The sequence below is a fragment of the Osmerus mordax genome, chromosome 22 (assembly GCF_038355195.1).
Source record: "Osmerus mordax isolate fOsmMor3 chromosome 22, fOsmMor3.pri, whole genome shotgun sequence".
Lineage (NCBI taxonomy): Eukaryota > Metazoa > Chordata > Actinopteri > Osmeriformes > Osmeridae > Osmerus > Osmerus mordax.
Window position 1 is genome coordinate 9,697,875 of NC_090071.1, and position 15,757 is coordinate 9,713,631.

General features: G+C 40.9%; 1 protein-coding gene across 1 annotated transcript; it reads left to right on the top strand.

The window, feature by feature from the left end:
- The first annotated feature begins 1,418 nt into the window (after nt 1–1,418).
- On the top strand, nt 1,419–13,528 carry LOC136966288 (myosin heavy chain, fast skeletal muscle-like). The gene is made up of 39 exons (XM_067260759.1): nt 1,419–1,625; nt 1,735–1,878; nt 1,998–2,154; nt 2,264–2,291; nt 2,441–2,555; nt 2,968–3,060; nt 3,156–3,219; nt 3,335–3,433; nt 3,572–3,675; nt 3,758–3,896; nt 4,000–4,118; nt 4,280–4,429; nt 4,652–4,822; nt 5,014–5,317; nt 5,462–5,526; nt 5,656–5,743; nt 5,876–5,993; nt 6,076–6,199; nt 6,679–6,815; nt 7,085–7,340; nt 7,433–7,675; nt 7,767–7,943; nt 8,131–8,276; nt 8,695–8,785; nt 8,954–9,343; nt 9,549–9,675; nt 9,813–9,931; nt 10,042–10,238; nt 10,361–10,544; nt 10,755–10,920; nt 11,016–11,140; nt 11,233–11,541; nt 11,846–12,049; nt 12,132–12,257; nt 12,416–12,586; nt 12,735–12,839; nt 12,929–13,024; nt 13,190–13,321; nt 13,441–13,528. Exons 1-39 carry the CDS (start codon nt 1,419–1,421, stop codon nt 13,456–13,458), a joined length of 5,808 nt encoding a protein of 1,935 aa, XP_067116860.1. The 3' UTR covers nt 13,459–13,528.
- The last annotated feature ends 2,229 nt before the right edge of the window (nt 13,529–15,757 follow it).

Here is a 15,757-nt window from a genome sequence, read left to right on the forward strand (position 1 = left end):
AACACGTTGTGATATTTGTCCACTATTGTGGACAAAACATGTAAGATTGAGTTTTGAATTGAAAGACTGACAATGTTATACAAAAATGTTTTGTCTCATAACTGAAATGCTATTTTGGGATGACAAACCTTTGTTTACTATTAGATACTGAATGGGGGAAAGTATGTTTTTGTTCTTGAACAACATTTTATGTTAACTGTAAATCATGTTTGTTGTGTTGTAGGGATGCACCTAATTGGCCAACAATCGCTATTGGCAAAAAAAATCTTTTACAAAAAGAAATTGCTTCTGCTGACTACTTTAAAATGTCTGATTACTTGGGACGAATTATGGTGTCTGAAAAGGCACTGTTACAGTATTTGAAGGAATGAGGAGGCAAATGCAGATCCAATGGTTCTTTTAATAACCCACAATGGAATATCAACAACTGAGGCACATAACTCAGAATAAGTAAAAAACATCTGACACAAAATAAGCCAGGGAGGTTAACGCATCATAACCGACAACCAAGTAACAGAAAAACCCAGGTTATATACTCCACTAACGAGAATTAGAAACAGGTGAACAAAAACACAGGTGCGGTATCATTCTTTTCTTAATCAAATGAAAAAATTACTTAAAATTAAAGTGAGTAGCAAGTAAAAGCCTCATCAGAAAGACGATGTTTATTACATTTTCTGACATTGTAGAAAATTTACAGTGCAGTGAAAACATCAACATAAGACAATAACAGAAAAACCCAGGTTATATACTCCACTAACGAGAATTAGAAACAGGTGAACAAAAACACAGGTGCGGTATCATTCTTTTCTTAATCAAATGAAAAAATTACATAAAATTAAAGTGAGTAGCAAGTAAAAGCCTCATCAGAAAGACGATGTTTATTACATTTTCTGACATTGTAGAAAATTTACAGTGCAGTGAAAACATCAACATAAGACAATTTTGTTATATGAATATCGGCAAATGGTGTTGGCCGATCATTTTCTTATCGGTGTATCCCTATTATGTAACACTTAAATGTAATGGGAGTTATAGCAATGACATGTAAATATTGTATACGATGTTCTGGTTGTGCTTTTTCTGTATAAGTTACTAAAAAACTCTAAACAAATATATTTTACAGCACCAACTAAGAGTCAATTTCATCTAGGAGAGGACAAACAGGTGAGACATAGTTTGATGCTACATACTAATGTATTCTGCTCAAAGCCTAAGGACCACCAGTATAACTACTACAGTAATTGTATAAAATGAATGATATTGTTTTATTTAGTCTACACCTTTTGAAGGTTCTGAGGCATACGTACTTTACAGTAATATAAAGTAAATGCATTCATCATTTATACTTTGAATTAATGAGAAAAGAAGGAATAGATTTTGTAAGTGATATCTTTTTACCCCAGTAAACCGCCACCATGAGTACGGACGCGGAGATGGCCCAATATGGCAAGGCCGCCATTTACCTCCGTAAGCCTGAGAGGGAGAGGCTTGAGGCCCAGGCTGCACCCTTTGATGCTAAGAATGCCTGCTACGTGCCTGATGCCAAGGATTTGTACCTTAAGGGTATGGTTGTTAAGAGAGATGGTGGAAAATGTGATGTGAAAGTCCTTATCACTGAGGAGGTAAGAGGATACTTAGCACGGAATGAAAAAAACATTTAGTGGACGTTTCTGTACATGTCTGTGTTATTCATTTAGTGTAGGCTTCATGCTTGTTATTGACGTTTTCCAGGTAAAAACCTTCAAAGAAGAAGACATCTCACCCATGAACCCTCCCAAGTTTGACAAGATTGAAGACATGGCCATGATGACCTACCTCAATGAAGCCTCTGTCCTGTATAACCTCAAAGAGCGTTATGCAGCATGGATGATCTACGTAAGAACACTACACATGTAGACATGAGCCACCTTAAGGAAGCAAATTGCACCCTCCGAAAATGTACCATACATGAGCTCTAATATCAATATTTCCCTCTACTCTCTGCTCATATGCAGACCTACTCTGGGCTCTTCTGTGCCACGGTGAACCCCTACAAGTGGCTCCCTGTGTATGACATGGAAGTGGTCAACGCCTACAGAGGGAAGAAGCGTATGGAGGCTCCACCCCACATCTTCTCCGTCTCTGACAACGCCTTTCAGTTCATGTTGACTGGTATGGACGCTCACTGATAGATGGCTGAAGTCATATATAAATGTATGGATGCATTCTTAGTTGCTACTCGTATTACTTGCGACAAATGTATTTGTCAATTTACTTTCAGATAAGGAGAACCAGTCTGTCCTTATCACGTAAGTTTGAGACTTTAATTGAGTGGATATTTTTTATATTTATATGTATATAAATATGAAGACTATAATGCTTAATGACTTAAGATGCTTGAAAATACTTATTTTAGTTCATGCACACTAAATCATATTTTTATCATCTTATAAACTAGTGGAGAATCTGGTGCTGGAAAGACTGTCAACACCAAGCGTGTCATCCAGTACTTTGCCACCATTGCTGTTTCTGGAGGTGAGAAGAAGAAGGAAGCAGTTCCCGGCAAAATGCAGGTATGACCTAATATTTACCATAGAAAGTGCATGCCATCAAATGTTCCATCATTGTTTTTACCCCCCAAATAAATGCTTCAGTTCAAGGGTGTAGGTTTCATTATACATTAAAACTGTAAATATGTCCCCCCAATTGTTTATTAAGAAAATATTCTATTCACTTTTTGCATCCTCAGTTATTAAAAAAATGTGTCCCCCAACAGTTGAAAACAAAAAAACTCCCTTAGTAAAGTTAAAATCTAGTTTATATCTTCAAAATATGTTGTCATACAGCACAACGTAAATAAGACTGTAAGTATATTACTTATTATTACTCATTCAGCAACTTGATAGGTTATGGATTTAGTGATGAGAAAATTATTTTGGATGATTGGTGATCAGTCTAAATGACCAATGTTTTTTCTCCCTTCAGGGTTCCCTTGAGGATCAGATCATTGCAGCTAACCCTCTACTGGAGTCCTATGGTAATGCCAAGACAGTGAGGAATGACAACTCATCTCGCTTTGTAAGTTTGGAGGGAAAATATTCATTTTCACATTTTACACTAACTTAGAAATCAATAGGATGCGTTGAAAAAGCCCTCTCTATGACCTCTTTCAGGGTAAATTCATTAGGATCCACTTCCACATGAACGGAAAACTGGCTAGTGCTGACATTGAGACCTGTAAGTTGGTTTGAATTATTTCCCAGATGATCCTTTAAATAAATGTTGGTGTCCATTCACTTGAGATTCAAATTGTTCTCATGTTTCTCTATCCTTTCAACCACGTTTCTCACAGACCTGCTGGAGAAGTCTAGAGTGAGCTTCCAGCTGCCTGATGAGAGAGGCTACCACATCTTCTACCAGATGATGACCAACCACAAACCCGAGCTTGTTGGTGAGGCACTGCGGGGATTAAAGAAACAATATATTCTGAATGACATTTACTCCTTTGTCCACTCATTGAGGGTTCTGCCTTTTACATAAAATGTACACATGCCTGGGTGATAGTCATTTTAGTTTTGTGTCTCCACAGAAATGTCGCTTATCACCACCAACCCCTACGACTACCCCATGATCAGCCAGGGTCAGATCACTGTGGCCAGTATCGATGACACAGTTGAGCTTGATGCCACCGATGTAAGTCACTAAAAGGGTTCAACTTGAAAATATAATAACATATATATTGATGGTTTAATGTAAACTTTCTTTCCCCATCCAGGATGCTATTGACATCTTGGGCTTCACCGCTGAAGAGAAGATGAGCATCTACAAGTTTACCGGTGCTGTCATGCACCACGGCAACATGCACTTCAAGCAGAAGCAGCGTGAGGAGCAGGCTGAGCCAGATGGCACGGATGGTAAGACAAAGTATTTGTATCAAAGTTCTAAAGAGCAAGCATCTAACTATATTCCAGTGCTAAACGTTGCACTTTGATGCTCATTGCTCCGTTCCCTCCCCAGTGGCTGATAAAATCGGTTACCTTCTGGGTCTGAACTCAGCTGACATGCTGAAAGCCCTGTGCTATCCCAGAGTGAAGGTCGGCAATGAGTTTGTGACCAAGGGTCAGACAGTGCCTCAGGTAAGAATAGACTTGAAAGCAGTCATTTTACAATGAGACTGTTTCTGTTGACTTGTGATGTGTTTGTAAAAAGAAATGTAGTCACTTTGCATTGAATTAATACAAGTTATTAACATTTGTATAAGACAGTGAAAGTAACTTTTAGCATTGATGTTACACAGGTGAACAACTCAGTGAGTGCTCTGGCCAAGTCCATCTATGAGAGGATGTTCTTGTGGATGGTCATCCGCATCAACCAGATGTTGGACACCAAACAGCCAAGGAACTACTACATCGGTGTGCTTGACATTGCTGGTTTTGAGATCTTTGACGTGAGTTTGAGATTGGTCATTATATCAATATTTGACAAATTATTTGAAATACCTTCAAAAGTGGTTTATTTCGTGTGTCATTAAACTATAAAGAGAGTATCTACTGTATTTCAATTATTTGATTTAAAGGAACAACAATCAAGTGCAGATATAGTAAAAAATGCATTTGGTATGGTGGGATCTTTACTCAATGAAGTTCTGACAAACTTTGCAAATCTACAGTACAACAGCATGGAGCAGCTGTGCATCAACTTCACCAATGAGAAACTGCAACAGTTCTTCAACCACACCATGTTCGTCCTGGAGCAAGAGGAGTACAAGAAAGAGGGCATTGTCTGGGCTTTCATTGACTTTGGCATGGACTTGGCTGCCTGCATTGAGCTCATTGAGAAGGTGAGGTGTCTGTAAAAACTGTGGATGTTTCATACCTGGCAAGGATACAAGGTTATTCATACATGTAGATACATTAAACTGACATGTTCTTATCATATCACAGTGCTTAATATATGTCTTATTCAATTATGCCGTTTCAGCTCACTCTTATACACAGTATATTTGACTGATCAAAGTATATTTCTACACAGCCAATGGGTATCTTCTCCATCCTTGAAGAGGAGTGCATGTTCCCCAAGGCTTCAGACACTTCCTTCAAGAACAAGCTGTATGACCAGCATCTTGGAAAGAACAAGGCATTTGAGAAGCCTAAACCAGCCAAGGGCAAGGCCGAGGCCCACTTCTCCCTGGTCCACTATGCTGGTACAGTGGACTACAATATCACTGGCTGGCTGGACAAGAACAAGGATCCCCTGAACGAGTCTGTGCTTCAGCTGTATGGAAAGTCCTCAGCCAAACTGTTGGCCACACTCTACGTTGCTGCTCCAGCTGAGGGTTAGTATGGTTGAATTAGATTACAAACACACATGTTTATACATGAACATATTAACATGATTTGATAATGAATTAACAGTATCGTTCAAGCAACAAGACATATGCATGTATTATGCTGTCTAACTCCTCACACTCCTATAACAGATACCTCAAAGAAAGGAGGCAAGAAGAAGGGAGGTTCCATGCAGACTGTGTCCTCTCAGTTCAGAGTGAGTGAGGTTTTTTAAAATAAAATTTGGGATAGTTTCATGCTATGATTGTACTTTAATATTAGTGAGGATTTTAGCTTTGTTATAAATAATATCTGAGAGTAACAATGCTTTATAACAACCTTACAGGAGAACTTGGGCAAACTGATGACCAACTTGAGGAGCACCCACCCTCATTTCGTGCGTTGTCTGATCCCCAATGAGTCTAAGACTCCAGGTATAACATATTGTTTCATGGATTATTTCTCTCAAATCATTATTACTTTAAACATAGAGTACATTCATTCGATTATTATTTCTAAAAATAAGTTCCACAAAGTACAAAGCTGACCCAAAATCTTTCATGCAGGTTTGATGGAGAACCACCTGGTTATCCACCAGTTGAGGTGTAACGGTGTGCTGGAGGGTATTAGGATTTGCACAAAGGGCTTCCCCAGCAGAATCATCTATGCTGACTTCAAGCAGAGGTAGTCTTACACACAAATGCAACAAAGATGTGGTAGATGGATAAAAACATGCAAGTAATAAACACATTTTCTCCCTATTCAGATACAAGGTATTGAATGCCGGTGTCATCCCCGAAGGCCAGTTCATGGACAACAAGAAGGCTTCTGAGAAGTTGCTTGGGTCCATTGATGTGAACCATGATGAGTACAAGTTTGGACACACCAAGGTAACATACCGTACACTATTGATGATGGGATACTGGCAACTGGGAGTCAGGTGGCTGAGCGGTGAGGGAATCGGGCTAGTAATCCGAAGGTTGCCAGTTCGATTCCCGGTCAAGCCAACTGACGTTGTGTCCTTGGGCAAGGCACTTCACCCTACTTGCCTCGGGGGAATGTCCCTGTACTTACTGTAAGTCGCTCTGGATAAGAGCGTCTGCTAAATGACTAAATGTGTAAATGTAAACTCATGTTTGTGACCTACAGAGGTTATTAAATATTTAATTTACTTGGTAGACATTCAAAATTGAGTTTACTTTTTTTCTGGAGCGATCCAACAACCTTAATAATGAACAACTTATGAGAAATGTACTGTATTATACATATTTGATCCTAATGTCATACATAACCTTTGCTTTCTACTCAGATAGCAATGTGTTTACACCAGAAGTGTTTATTTCAGTTTTGTATTATACTTGTGTCGCAGGTGTTCTTCAAAGCTGGTCTGCTTGGTGTCCTTGAGGAGATGAGAGATGAGAAGCTTGCTCATCTAGTAACCATGACACAGGCTCTTGCCCGTGGATACCTGATGAGGAAGGAGTTTACCAAGATGATGGAGAGGAGGTGAGATGGAAATGATAAAAGGAAAAATATGGATTCAAGTATTTGCATTCAAATCTTGCTTTTAGGGAGCGATCAATTTTGTTTTACTATGAAGCTATTGTTAGAATCATGATGTGAACTTGTGAATTTTGGAATGATGGATATCTTGGGCTTGATGGAATGATAGACTTTACATGTAGGAATGGGTTAGGGTAATGACTTTACATTGCATAATCTGCTTCGAGCTAAACTATCTCTTTTTGTCATGCCTCTCTTTTTCTTATAATTAGAGAGTCTGTCTTCACCATCCAGTACAACATCCGCTCGTTCATGAATGTGAAACATTGGCCATGGATGAAGGTCTACTACAAGATCAAGCCTCTCCTGCAGAGTGCTGAGACAGAGAAGGAGCTGGCCAACATGAAAGAGGACTATGGGAAGTGCAAAGCTGCTCTTGAAAAGTCTGAGGCTCGCAAGAAGGAGCTGGAGGAAAAGATGGTGTCCCTCCTGCAAGAGAAGAATGACTTGTCTCTCCAAGTTGCATCTGTGAGTGAGCCACACACACGTATGCACACACACACACACACACACACACACTCACACCACATTAAAGTCTAATTAACCTCTGTTATTTTCAGGAATCAGAGAATCTGAATGATGCTGAGGAGAGATGTGAGGGTCTGATCAAGAGCAAGATCCAGCTGGAGGCCAAACTCAAAGAGACAACTGAGAGGCTGGAGGATGAAGAGGAGATGAATGCTGAGCTGACTGCCAAGAAGAGGAAGCTGGAGGATGAGTGCTCTGAACTGAAGAAGGACATCGATGATTTGGAGCTTACCCTGGCCAAAGTGGAGAAGGAGAAGCATGCCACAGAGAACAAGGTATCAACATCTCACCCACATCCGAGCAGTAGTTTGTTCAAAAACACCAAACATTAGCTTTAACTTGAGCTAACTTTGTCTTTGTCTGCAGGTTAAAAACCTGACTGAGGAGATGGCATCTCAAGATGAAAGTGTTGCCAAACTGACCAAGGAGAAGAAAGCCCTGCAAGAGGCCCACCAGCAGACATTGGATGACCTGCAGGCAGAAGAGGACAAAGTCAACACTCTGACCAAGGCCAAGACCAAGCTGGAACAACAAGTTGATGATGTGAGTCAAGTTATGTTTTCTGGGGGTTTTATCCAACTTTGCCTCTATTGGTATTGAATTTAATCTCATATAATAAATTGGTTTGGGGATTCAGTAGGACGACTGACTTCACTATAATAATATAAGGTGTTATGAATGAGCTGTTCACATCAAAGCTTAAGTATGAGAAATGTGTTTTGTCCTCCAGCTTGAAGGTTCTCTGGAGCAAGAGAAGAAGCTCCGTATGGACCTGGAGAGAGGCAAGAGAAAGCTGGAGGGAGACCTGAAACTGGCCCAGGAGTCCATCATGGACCTGGAGAATGACAAGCAGCAGTCCGATGAAAAGATCAAGAAGTAAGTATTGTAAAATCATTCAAGACTTTCTTGACATTATTTGGATTTTATTCACTCCAGCAATACTTACAATCAATTTTGACTTCCACATAATTATTTCAATGTCCAATGTTCAACCCCATCTATAGGTCAATGCATTTCAATTTGTTTATTAATATTACTCAACTTGAGTAATGCAATAATAAAGACCTATGACACTGAGTTTTGTTTCTAAGTATACTAATCAGATAACATAGATTACTTAATATATGTTAATCCCATGTTAATCATATGTTATTGTATTAGGCATATGTTAATATGTTAATCATTAGGCATAGAGAAACTTTTGATATGAAAAATTGTGGATGTTCTTTACAATTTAATGTCAACTCAATGACACAAAACCGAAACCTGACATGGATTCATTTGTGCACTAAAGGAAGGACTTTGAGACCAGCCAGCTCCTCAGCAAGATTGAGGATGAGCAGTCTCTGGGTGCCCAGCTTCAGAAGAAGATCAAGGAGCTCCAGGTGCGTTGTAGTTACTTAATCCCAGACAAGTAATATTTCCTGTTTTGGGCTGGATGATATTGGACTTGCTTGTACTCAAATCCATGTTGTCTATTAAGTAATTTTCTGCTCATTTTTAGGCCAGAATTTGGACACGTTGATGCTAAATAATGGTTTTGTCTATTGTAGGCTCGTATTGAAGAGCTGGAAGAGGAGATTGAGGCTGAGCGTGCTGCCAGGGCCAAGGTGGAGAAGCAGAGGGCCGATCTGTCCAGGGAACTGGAGGAGATCAGCGAGAGGCTGGAGGAGGCCGGAGGCGCCACAGCTGCTCAGATTGAGATGAACAAGAAGCGAGAGGCTGAGTTCCAGAAGCTGAGACGTGACCTGGAGGAGTCCACCCTGCAGCATGAGGCCACAGCCTCAGCCCTGAGGAAGAAGCAGGCTGACAGTGTGGCAGAGCTGGGAGAGCAGATCGACAACCTGCAGCGCGTCAAGCAGAAGCTGGAGAAAGAGAAGAGTGAGTTCAAGATGGAGATTGATGACCTCTCCTCCAACATGGAAGCAGTTGCTAAGGCCAAGGTATGAATCAAAGCAGAAATATATAATACATTTAAATCTGCCGTGCTCAACTACATTAGCAACAAAAGGTGGAAGTGTGGGGGGGACATAAAGAGAATTCTTCATTCCCTAATTCCTCATTTCCGGTTCCTCCTCAATGAGACATGTTGATGCATTCATTTGTGAATAGATTCATGTCAAGTGTAACATTGTGTTTGTTCCACAGGGCAATCTGGAGAAGATGTGCCGTACCCTTGAGGACCAGCTCAGTGAGATCAAGACCAAGAATGATGAGAATGTTCGCCAGATCAACGACATCGGTGGACAGAGAGCCAGACTCCTCACTGAGAATGGTAAAAAAAAAATACCAGACACGTCTGATGCCTTCAAAAGTCTTCATGCAGAAATATGTTCCAGAAGGTGTATATTGAAAATGACCAAGTATAATCAAGAAACAGACCTAACAAAGAACTTTCTTAATTCCCCACAGGTGAGTTTGCTCGCCAGATGGAGGAGAAGGAGGCCCTGGTGTCCCAGTTGACCAGGGGAAAGCAGGCCTACACCCAGCAGATTGAGGAGCTCAAGAGGCATGTTGAGGAGGAAGTCAAGGTAAAAGCCCCATGTTGACCGACTATGACAGTTTTACAGTACAGTAGTTAGCAAATACTTTTTTTGGTCCCTTACTACATCACCCATGTCTCCTAATATTTTCCTCTCAGGCTAAGAACGCACTGGCCCATGGTGTCCAATCTGCCCGCCACGACTGTGACCTGCTGAGGGAGCAGTTTGAGGAGGAACAGGAGGCCAAGGCAGAGCTGCAGCGCGGCATGTCCAAGGCTAACTCTGAGGTGGCTCAGTGGAGAACCAAGTACGAGACTGATGCCATCCAGAGGACAGAGGAGCTGGAGGAGGCCAAGTAAGTCCACAAAAGTCCAAAAGATAGTAATTCATAGTACCCCAATATAACATTACTGTCAAGCACTCCAAGCTTGCAATCAGTACAGAACATCTTTGCGATGTCATGATTTGTGTCAACAGGAAGAAGCTGGCTCAGCGTCTTCAGGAAGCTGAGGAGACCATTGAGGCCACCAACTCCAAGTGTGCCTCTCTGGAGAAGACCAAGCAGAGGCTGCAGGGAGAGGTGGAGGACCTCATGATTGATGTTGAGAGAGCCAATGCCCTGGCTGCCAACCTGGATAAGAAGCAGAGGAACTTTGACAAGGTGAAAAATATTGTGCCAGTTTTAGGTTTTGATGTAATTGTACGTGTGGAACATGGGTATTAATGTGTAATTGAATACATATATACATAAATGCATACATTGCAAGACTTATTTGAGATGTGTCTACTTGCCTAGATGGACCTAAATCTGCAATTGGGGCTTAAGAACTCTATTGTCATGCTCATGTCCTTGTCATGTGCTTCTTCCTAGGTTCTTGCAGAGTGGAAGCAGAAGTTTGAGGAGGGCCAGGCTGAGCTGGAGGGAGCTCAGAAGGAGGCTCGTTCTCTCAGCACAGAGCTCTTCAAGATGAAGAACTCCTACGAGGAGGCTCTTGACCAGCTGGAGACTCTGAAGAGAGAGAACAAGAACTTGCAACGTGAGTTGCAATGTTGTGTGTGGTGCTTTTCCCCACCTCAAGTACATCGGATTATACGTTTTGGAATGAAACTATGTTTCTTTTTCAAATCACAGAGGAGATCTCTGACCTGACCGAGCAGATCGGAGAGACTGGCAAGAGCATCCATGAGCTGGAGAAGGCCAAGAAGACAGTGGAGACAGAGAAGTCTGAGATCCAGACGGCTCTGGAGGAGGCTGAGGTACAAACTCTCCACAATTCCCAGAAAATAATAAACCCTCTTGGAATCACCATAACTAAGACTGACATTTGCAAATATTTTCATTTATTCAGGGAACTCTGGAGCATGAGGAATCCAAGATTCTTCGTGTGCAGCTGGAGCTGAACCAGATCAAGGGTGAGGTGGACAGGAAGCTGGCAGAGAAAGATGAGGAGATGGAGCAGATCAAGAGGAACAGCCAGAGAGTGGCTGACTCCATGCAGAGCACCCTGGACTCTGAGGTGCGCAGCAGGAACGACGCCCTGAGGATCAAGAAGAAGATGGAGGGAGACCTGAATGAGATGGAGATCCAGCTGAGCCATGCTAACCGCCAGGCTGCTGAGTCCCAGAAGCAGCTGAGGAACGTTCAGGCGCAACTCAAGGTACTGTGAATGTTGGCAATAGTGATGTGTATACTGCAGTGAACTACATTAATAATGACTTCAGACCATTACTAGAGATCTAGACTCAAAATGAGAAAATGGGGGCTCCAATGTCCATCTCAGATTTGTTTTGGTTTGGTTAACATGGGTGCATCTATATAGAGGGGCAAGGAATAATATCATCCTTACAAAGAACATATATTTCCAGTACAAACAGTACTGCTGAAGCCATATAGGACAGTATAAGCCATACTGTACACAGCAGCATCTTCTCATTCCTCTCTACACTCTTTGGTGTTTCTAGGATGCCCAGTTGCACCTGGATGATGCCGTCCGTGCCTCAGAGGACATGAAGGAACAGGCTGCCATGGTGGAACGCAGAAACGGCCTGATGGTGGCGGAGATTGAAGAGCTGAGAGCGGGTCTGGAGCAGACAGAGAGAGGCCGCAAAGTGGCTGAGCAGGAGCTGGTGGACGCCAGCGAGAGAGTGGGACTGCTGCATTCCCAGGTGCGGACAACACAGACACATAAACAAATAACTTTCACAGCAAAGGTTTTGTTTTGCTATATCCATGTGTTCTCTCTTCCAGAACACCAGCCTGTTGAACACCAAGAAGAAGCTTGAGGCTGACCTGGTCCAGGTGCAGGGAGAGGTGGACGACATTGTCCAGGAGGCCAGGAATGCTGAGGACAAGGCCAAGAAGGCCATCACTGATGTGAGTTCGGATAACCAAGTATCCCAGAACAGTATTGAGTCTGCTACTTTACCTGCACTGTCTTCAAGGGCACATCAACCAGGTCATGTAACCTGGTACGATATACTATGTGTGTGTACGGTTCCTCAGTTCAACCAAGCTGCATTATGTTGCTGCAGGCGGCCATGATGGCAGAGGAACTGAAGAAGGAGCAGGACACCAGCTCTCACCTTGAGAGGATGAAGAAGAACCTGGAGGTGACAGTCAAGGACCTGCAGCACCGTCTGGATGAGGCAGAGAACCTGGCCATGAAGGGCGGCAAGAAGCAGCTCCAGAAACTGGAGTCCAGGGTAAGTTTGCAAAAGTTGAAAATAAATCCCTGTTGCCTTGAGAAAGGTCAAATATTTTTAAGCCCTTTTTCCCCAGTATAATGCTGTTCATAAGGACCTTTTAGCATGGGAGTGATGGACTCACCATGAGCTCCTGTTCTCCACGCAGGTGCGTGAGTTGGAGACTGAGGTGGAAGCTGAACAGAGGAGAGGTGTAGATGCAGTCAAGGGAGTCCGCAAATATGAGCGCAGAGTGAAGGAGCTGACATACCAGGTAACAACGCACAGTCAAAATCAGCATATGTTGATACAACAGTTCATGTTGACACATATCATTCTAATTGACATTATCATCTCCTTCAGACTGAGGAGGATAAGAAGAATGTAACCAGACTTCAGGACCTGGTGGACAAACTGCAGCTTAAAGTGAAGGCTTACAAGAGACAGGCTGAGGAAGCGGTAAGTCTAATGCTAATTTGACCCTTGCTTATGCAAAATAAAGCTTCCTAGATTTCAGTGTATATATCTATGGCTTTACCAATGGTATTGTTATTGTCTAAATGGTCATTGCAGAAAGCACTTACAAAATTTGTAAGAAATCTTTTTCAAATTAATTTATCCCAGGAGGAACAGGCCAACTCTCACATGTCCAAGTTCAGGAAGGTTCAGCATGAGCTGGAGGAGGCTGAGGAGCGTGCCGACATCGCTGAATCTCAGGTCAACAAGCTCAGAACCAAGAGTCGTGACTCTGGAAAGGTAAAGATCTGCTGTCACACCAAGGAATAAAATTCATTACATTGTCTTGTCAGACCATTTGTCAAATAGAAATATAATTCAATACAATAATTTCCTGATTTTTTCTTTCTCACAATCAGGCAAAAGAAGCGGAATAGACACTAACCTGAACAACACCCGATGAATCATTGCTGTGTTTCATAAAATATGTACATAGTGGTATTTTGAGGATTTTTGAAAATAAAATAAAAAACATCTACAAAACGACATGGCTTGTGGGTTTGTTGTAGGAGGTACAAATGTTGTCTCAGATTGCACAGCATTGTACATAGAAATTCAATTATATGGTCAATAAAACATATAAAAAATATCTGCATCCAAATTAATTTTGAAAACACATGGCCTGTGTAGTCTTTGAAATAGATTCTTCCATGCTCCTGAATATAGTATCTTGAGGAAAGTGAGATTGTTAGAGCTACTGTGGCCTGTTTAAAGGTGCTATAGCTGAAAGCTAAGTCTAAAGATGTTTGTTTCAGTAAAATATGTTTGAAAAAGTGGGTCCATTAGTGACTGCAAGGGGATACACAATATACTGATGAAATGATTAAAATTCATTTAATATTGCATCTTGACAAAATGTGAGCCTAACATTGGCCATTCATTTGATGTTATACCTGGACAAGAAAAAGTCAGCTCTCTTGACATTTGATATTCATTCGATATTACATCTGGACACTGGCCATTCATCTGATACTATATCTGGACAAAATATCAGCCTTCTGCACACTGGCCATTCAGTTGATACCATGTTTGGACAAAATGTCAGCCTTCTGGAGACTGGCATTTCATTTGATGTTGTATATCTGGAGAAAATGTCAGCGTTTTGGATACTGGCCATTCATTTGATAGGTGTATTACATCTGGACAAAATGTCAGCATTCTGGACACTGGCCATTCATTTGATATTATATCTGGACAATAATGTCAGCCTTCTGGACACTGGCTAATCAAGCTCACAGGATAGACCCACTTACGTATTTATTCACTACCTTGGTGTCCAGGCAACATTTTGTTCTGCGTTGGTCTAACATAACTGGTTACCCTGGGCACACCGTAGACAATAACCGAGTGTACCTGTCACATATTTGGGTTTTCTCGAGGCAATAAACATATTGACCATCACAGCCCCTTATGACACTACATTACAAATGAATACTTAGATCGTCACCCAACCAATATAAACAAAATACACTTAAATGCTTACACTGAGGCAAAGGAAGAGTATACAAGTGGTAATATTCTACCCACAACACAGTACTGAAGGTGTGGAATTAATGTGAATGACCATCCAGGTAACTTTGTTAGGTGTCTAAAATACATAGATTTGTATTTTGTTTTGTAACAAACACACAACACTCATGTATGGACATCATATTTCTTTAGTATGTACTATACAAGTACTATACAAATTTAAAGCAGCAAAAAAATAAAGAATACAACAACAATAAAAACAACAGAAGGAGGCAGAGCAATTAACAGCAGGTGGAATAAGTGGTTTTAAACAGATGTGTTTTGAGTTGTAATGTGTGGCATTACAGTAAACATGATATTACTGACTATTAACAGACAATTTGTATACCAAAACCCTTTCCACATGCTTAAACCGCCATGATTAACATGTTAGATCACTCATAAGTTTCACCCAGAAGTTACAAACAAACCAAAGCAATTGCATTGAAAATGCTATTCAGGAGGTGAAAAGCACTTTAATTAGTAGGATTGGAAGTAAATACAGCACAGAATTAAATGTGGCATTAGGAAATAAAAGTCCCATGAAATAAATAAATGTGGCATTAGGAAATAAAAGTCCTATGAAATAAATGTTATCTTTTGAAAGTCAATTTGAATTAAGTACATTTTGAAGGTAAATTGATTCAGCCATATATTTATAGAATGCTATATTTATTGCCATCTTTTTTTTTATTTCAGGGTTTATTTCATAGCCATATTTATTTATTTAGTACTTACCTATTTATTTACCTATTTATTTAATTAATTTTGAATCAAACAGCATTCCATATTTTGCAGGACCCTGGGATCTAGTACTGTACTCATTACAAGCTTTAATATTTACTGTACTTAAAAAATCGAACTTGGGCCTTTGTATACATTACTGTATACAGTCTATGAATACCCCCCCCAAAAAAATAAATTTTAAACGAAGAAAATGGAAAGCAATGCACAGAAAGCAATGCATGGAAAGCAATGCACGGAAAGCAATACACGGAACATATTCAGGAATGTCCTGTGTCATGAAAAAGAGACATGTGGAGAAGAAGGGAAGGGAGGGATGGGCTTAAAGTCTAACTCTTTCCTTTATAGGAGAGTAGTCCACAATTAGCTTCTGCTTGCTTATCACTCTCCACTATATATAAGTAGTCCCACAGAGAAGCCTCT

Coding starts and splice junctions, on each gene's coding strand:
- LOC136966288 (XM_067260759.1), top strand. CDS start 1,419: ATGAGTACGGACGCGGAGATGGCCCAATATGGCAAGGCCGCCATTTAC. Junction 3,220..3,334: donor TAGTGCTGACATTGAGACCT/GTAAGTTGGTTT, acceptor CGTTTCTCACAG/ACCTGCTGGAGAAGTCTAGA. Junction 7,341..7,432: donor TGTCTCTCCAAGTTGCATCT/GTGAGTGAGCCA, acceptor TGTTATTTTCAG/GAATCAGAGAATCTGAATGA.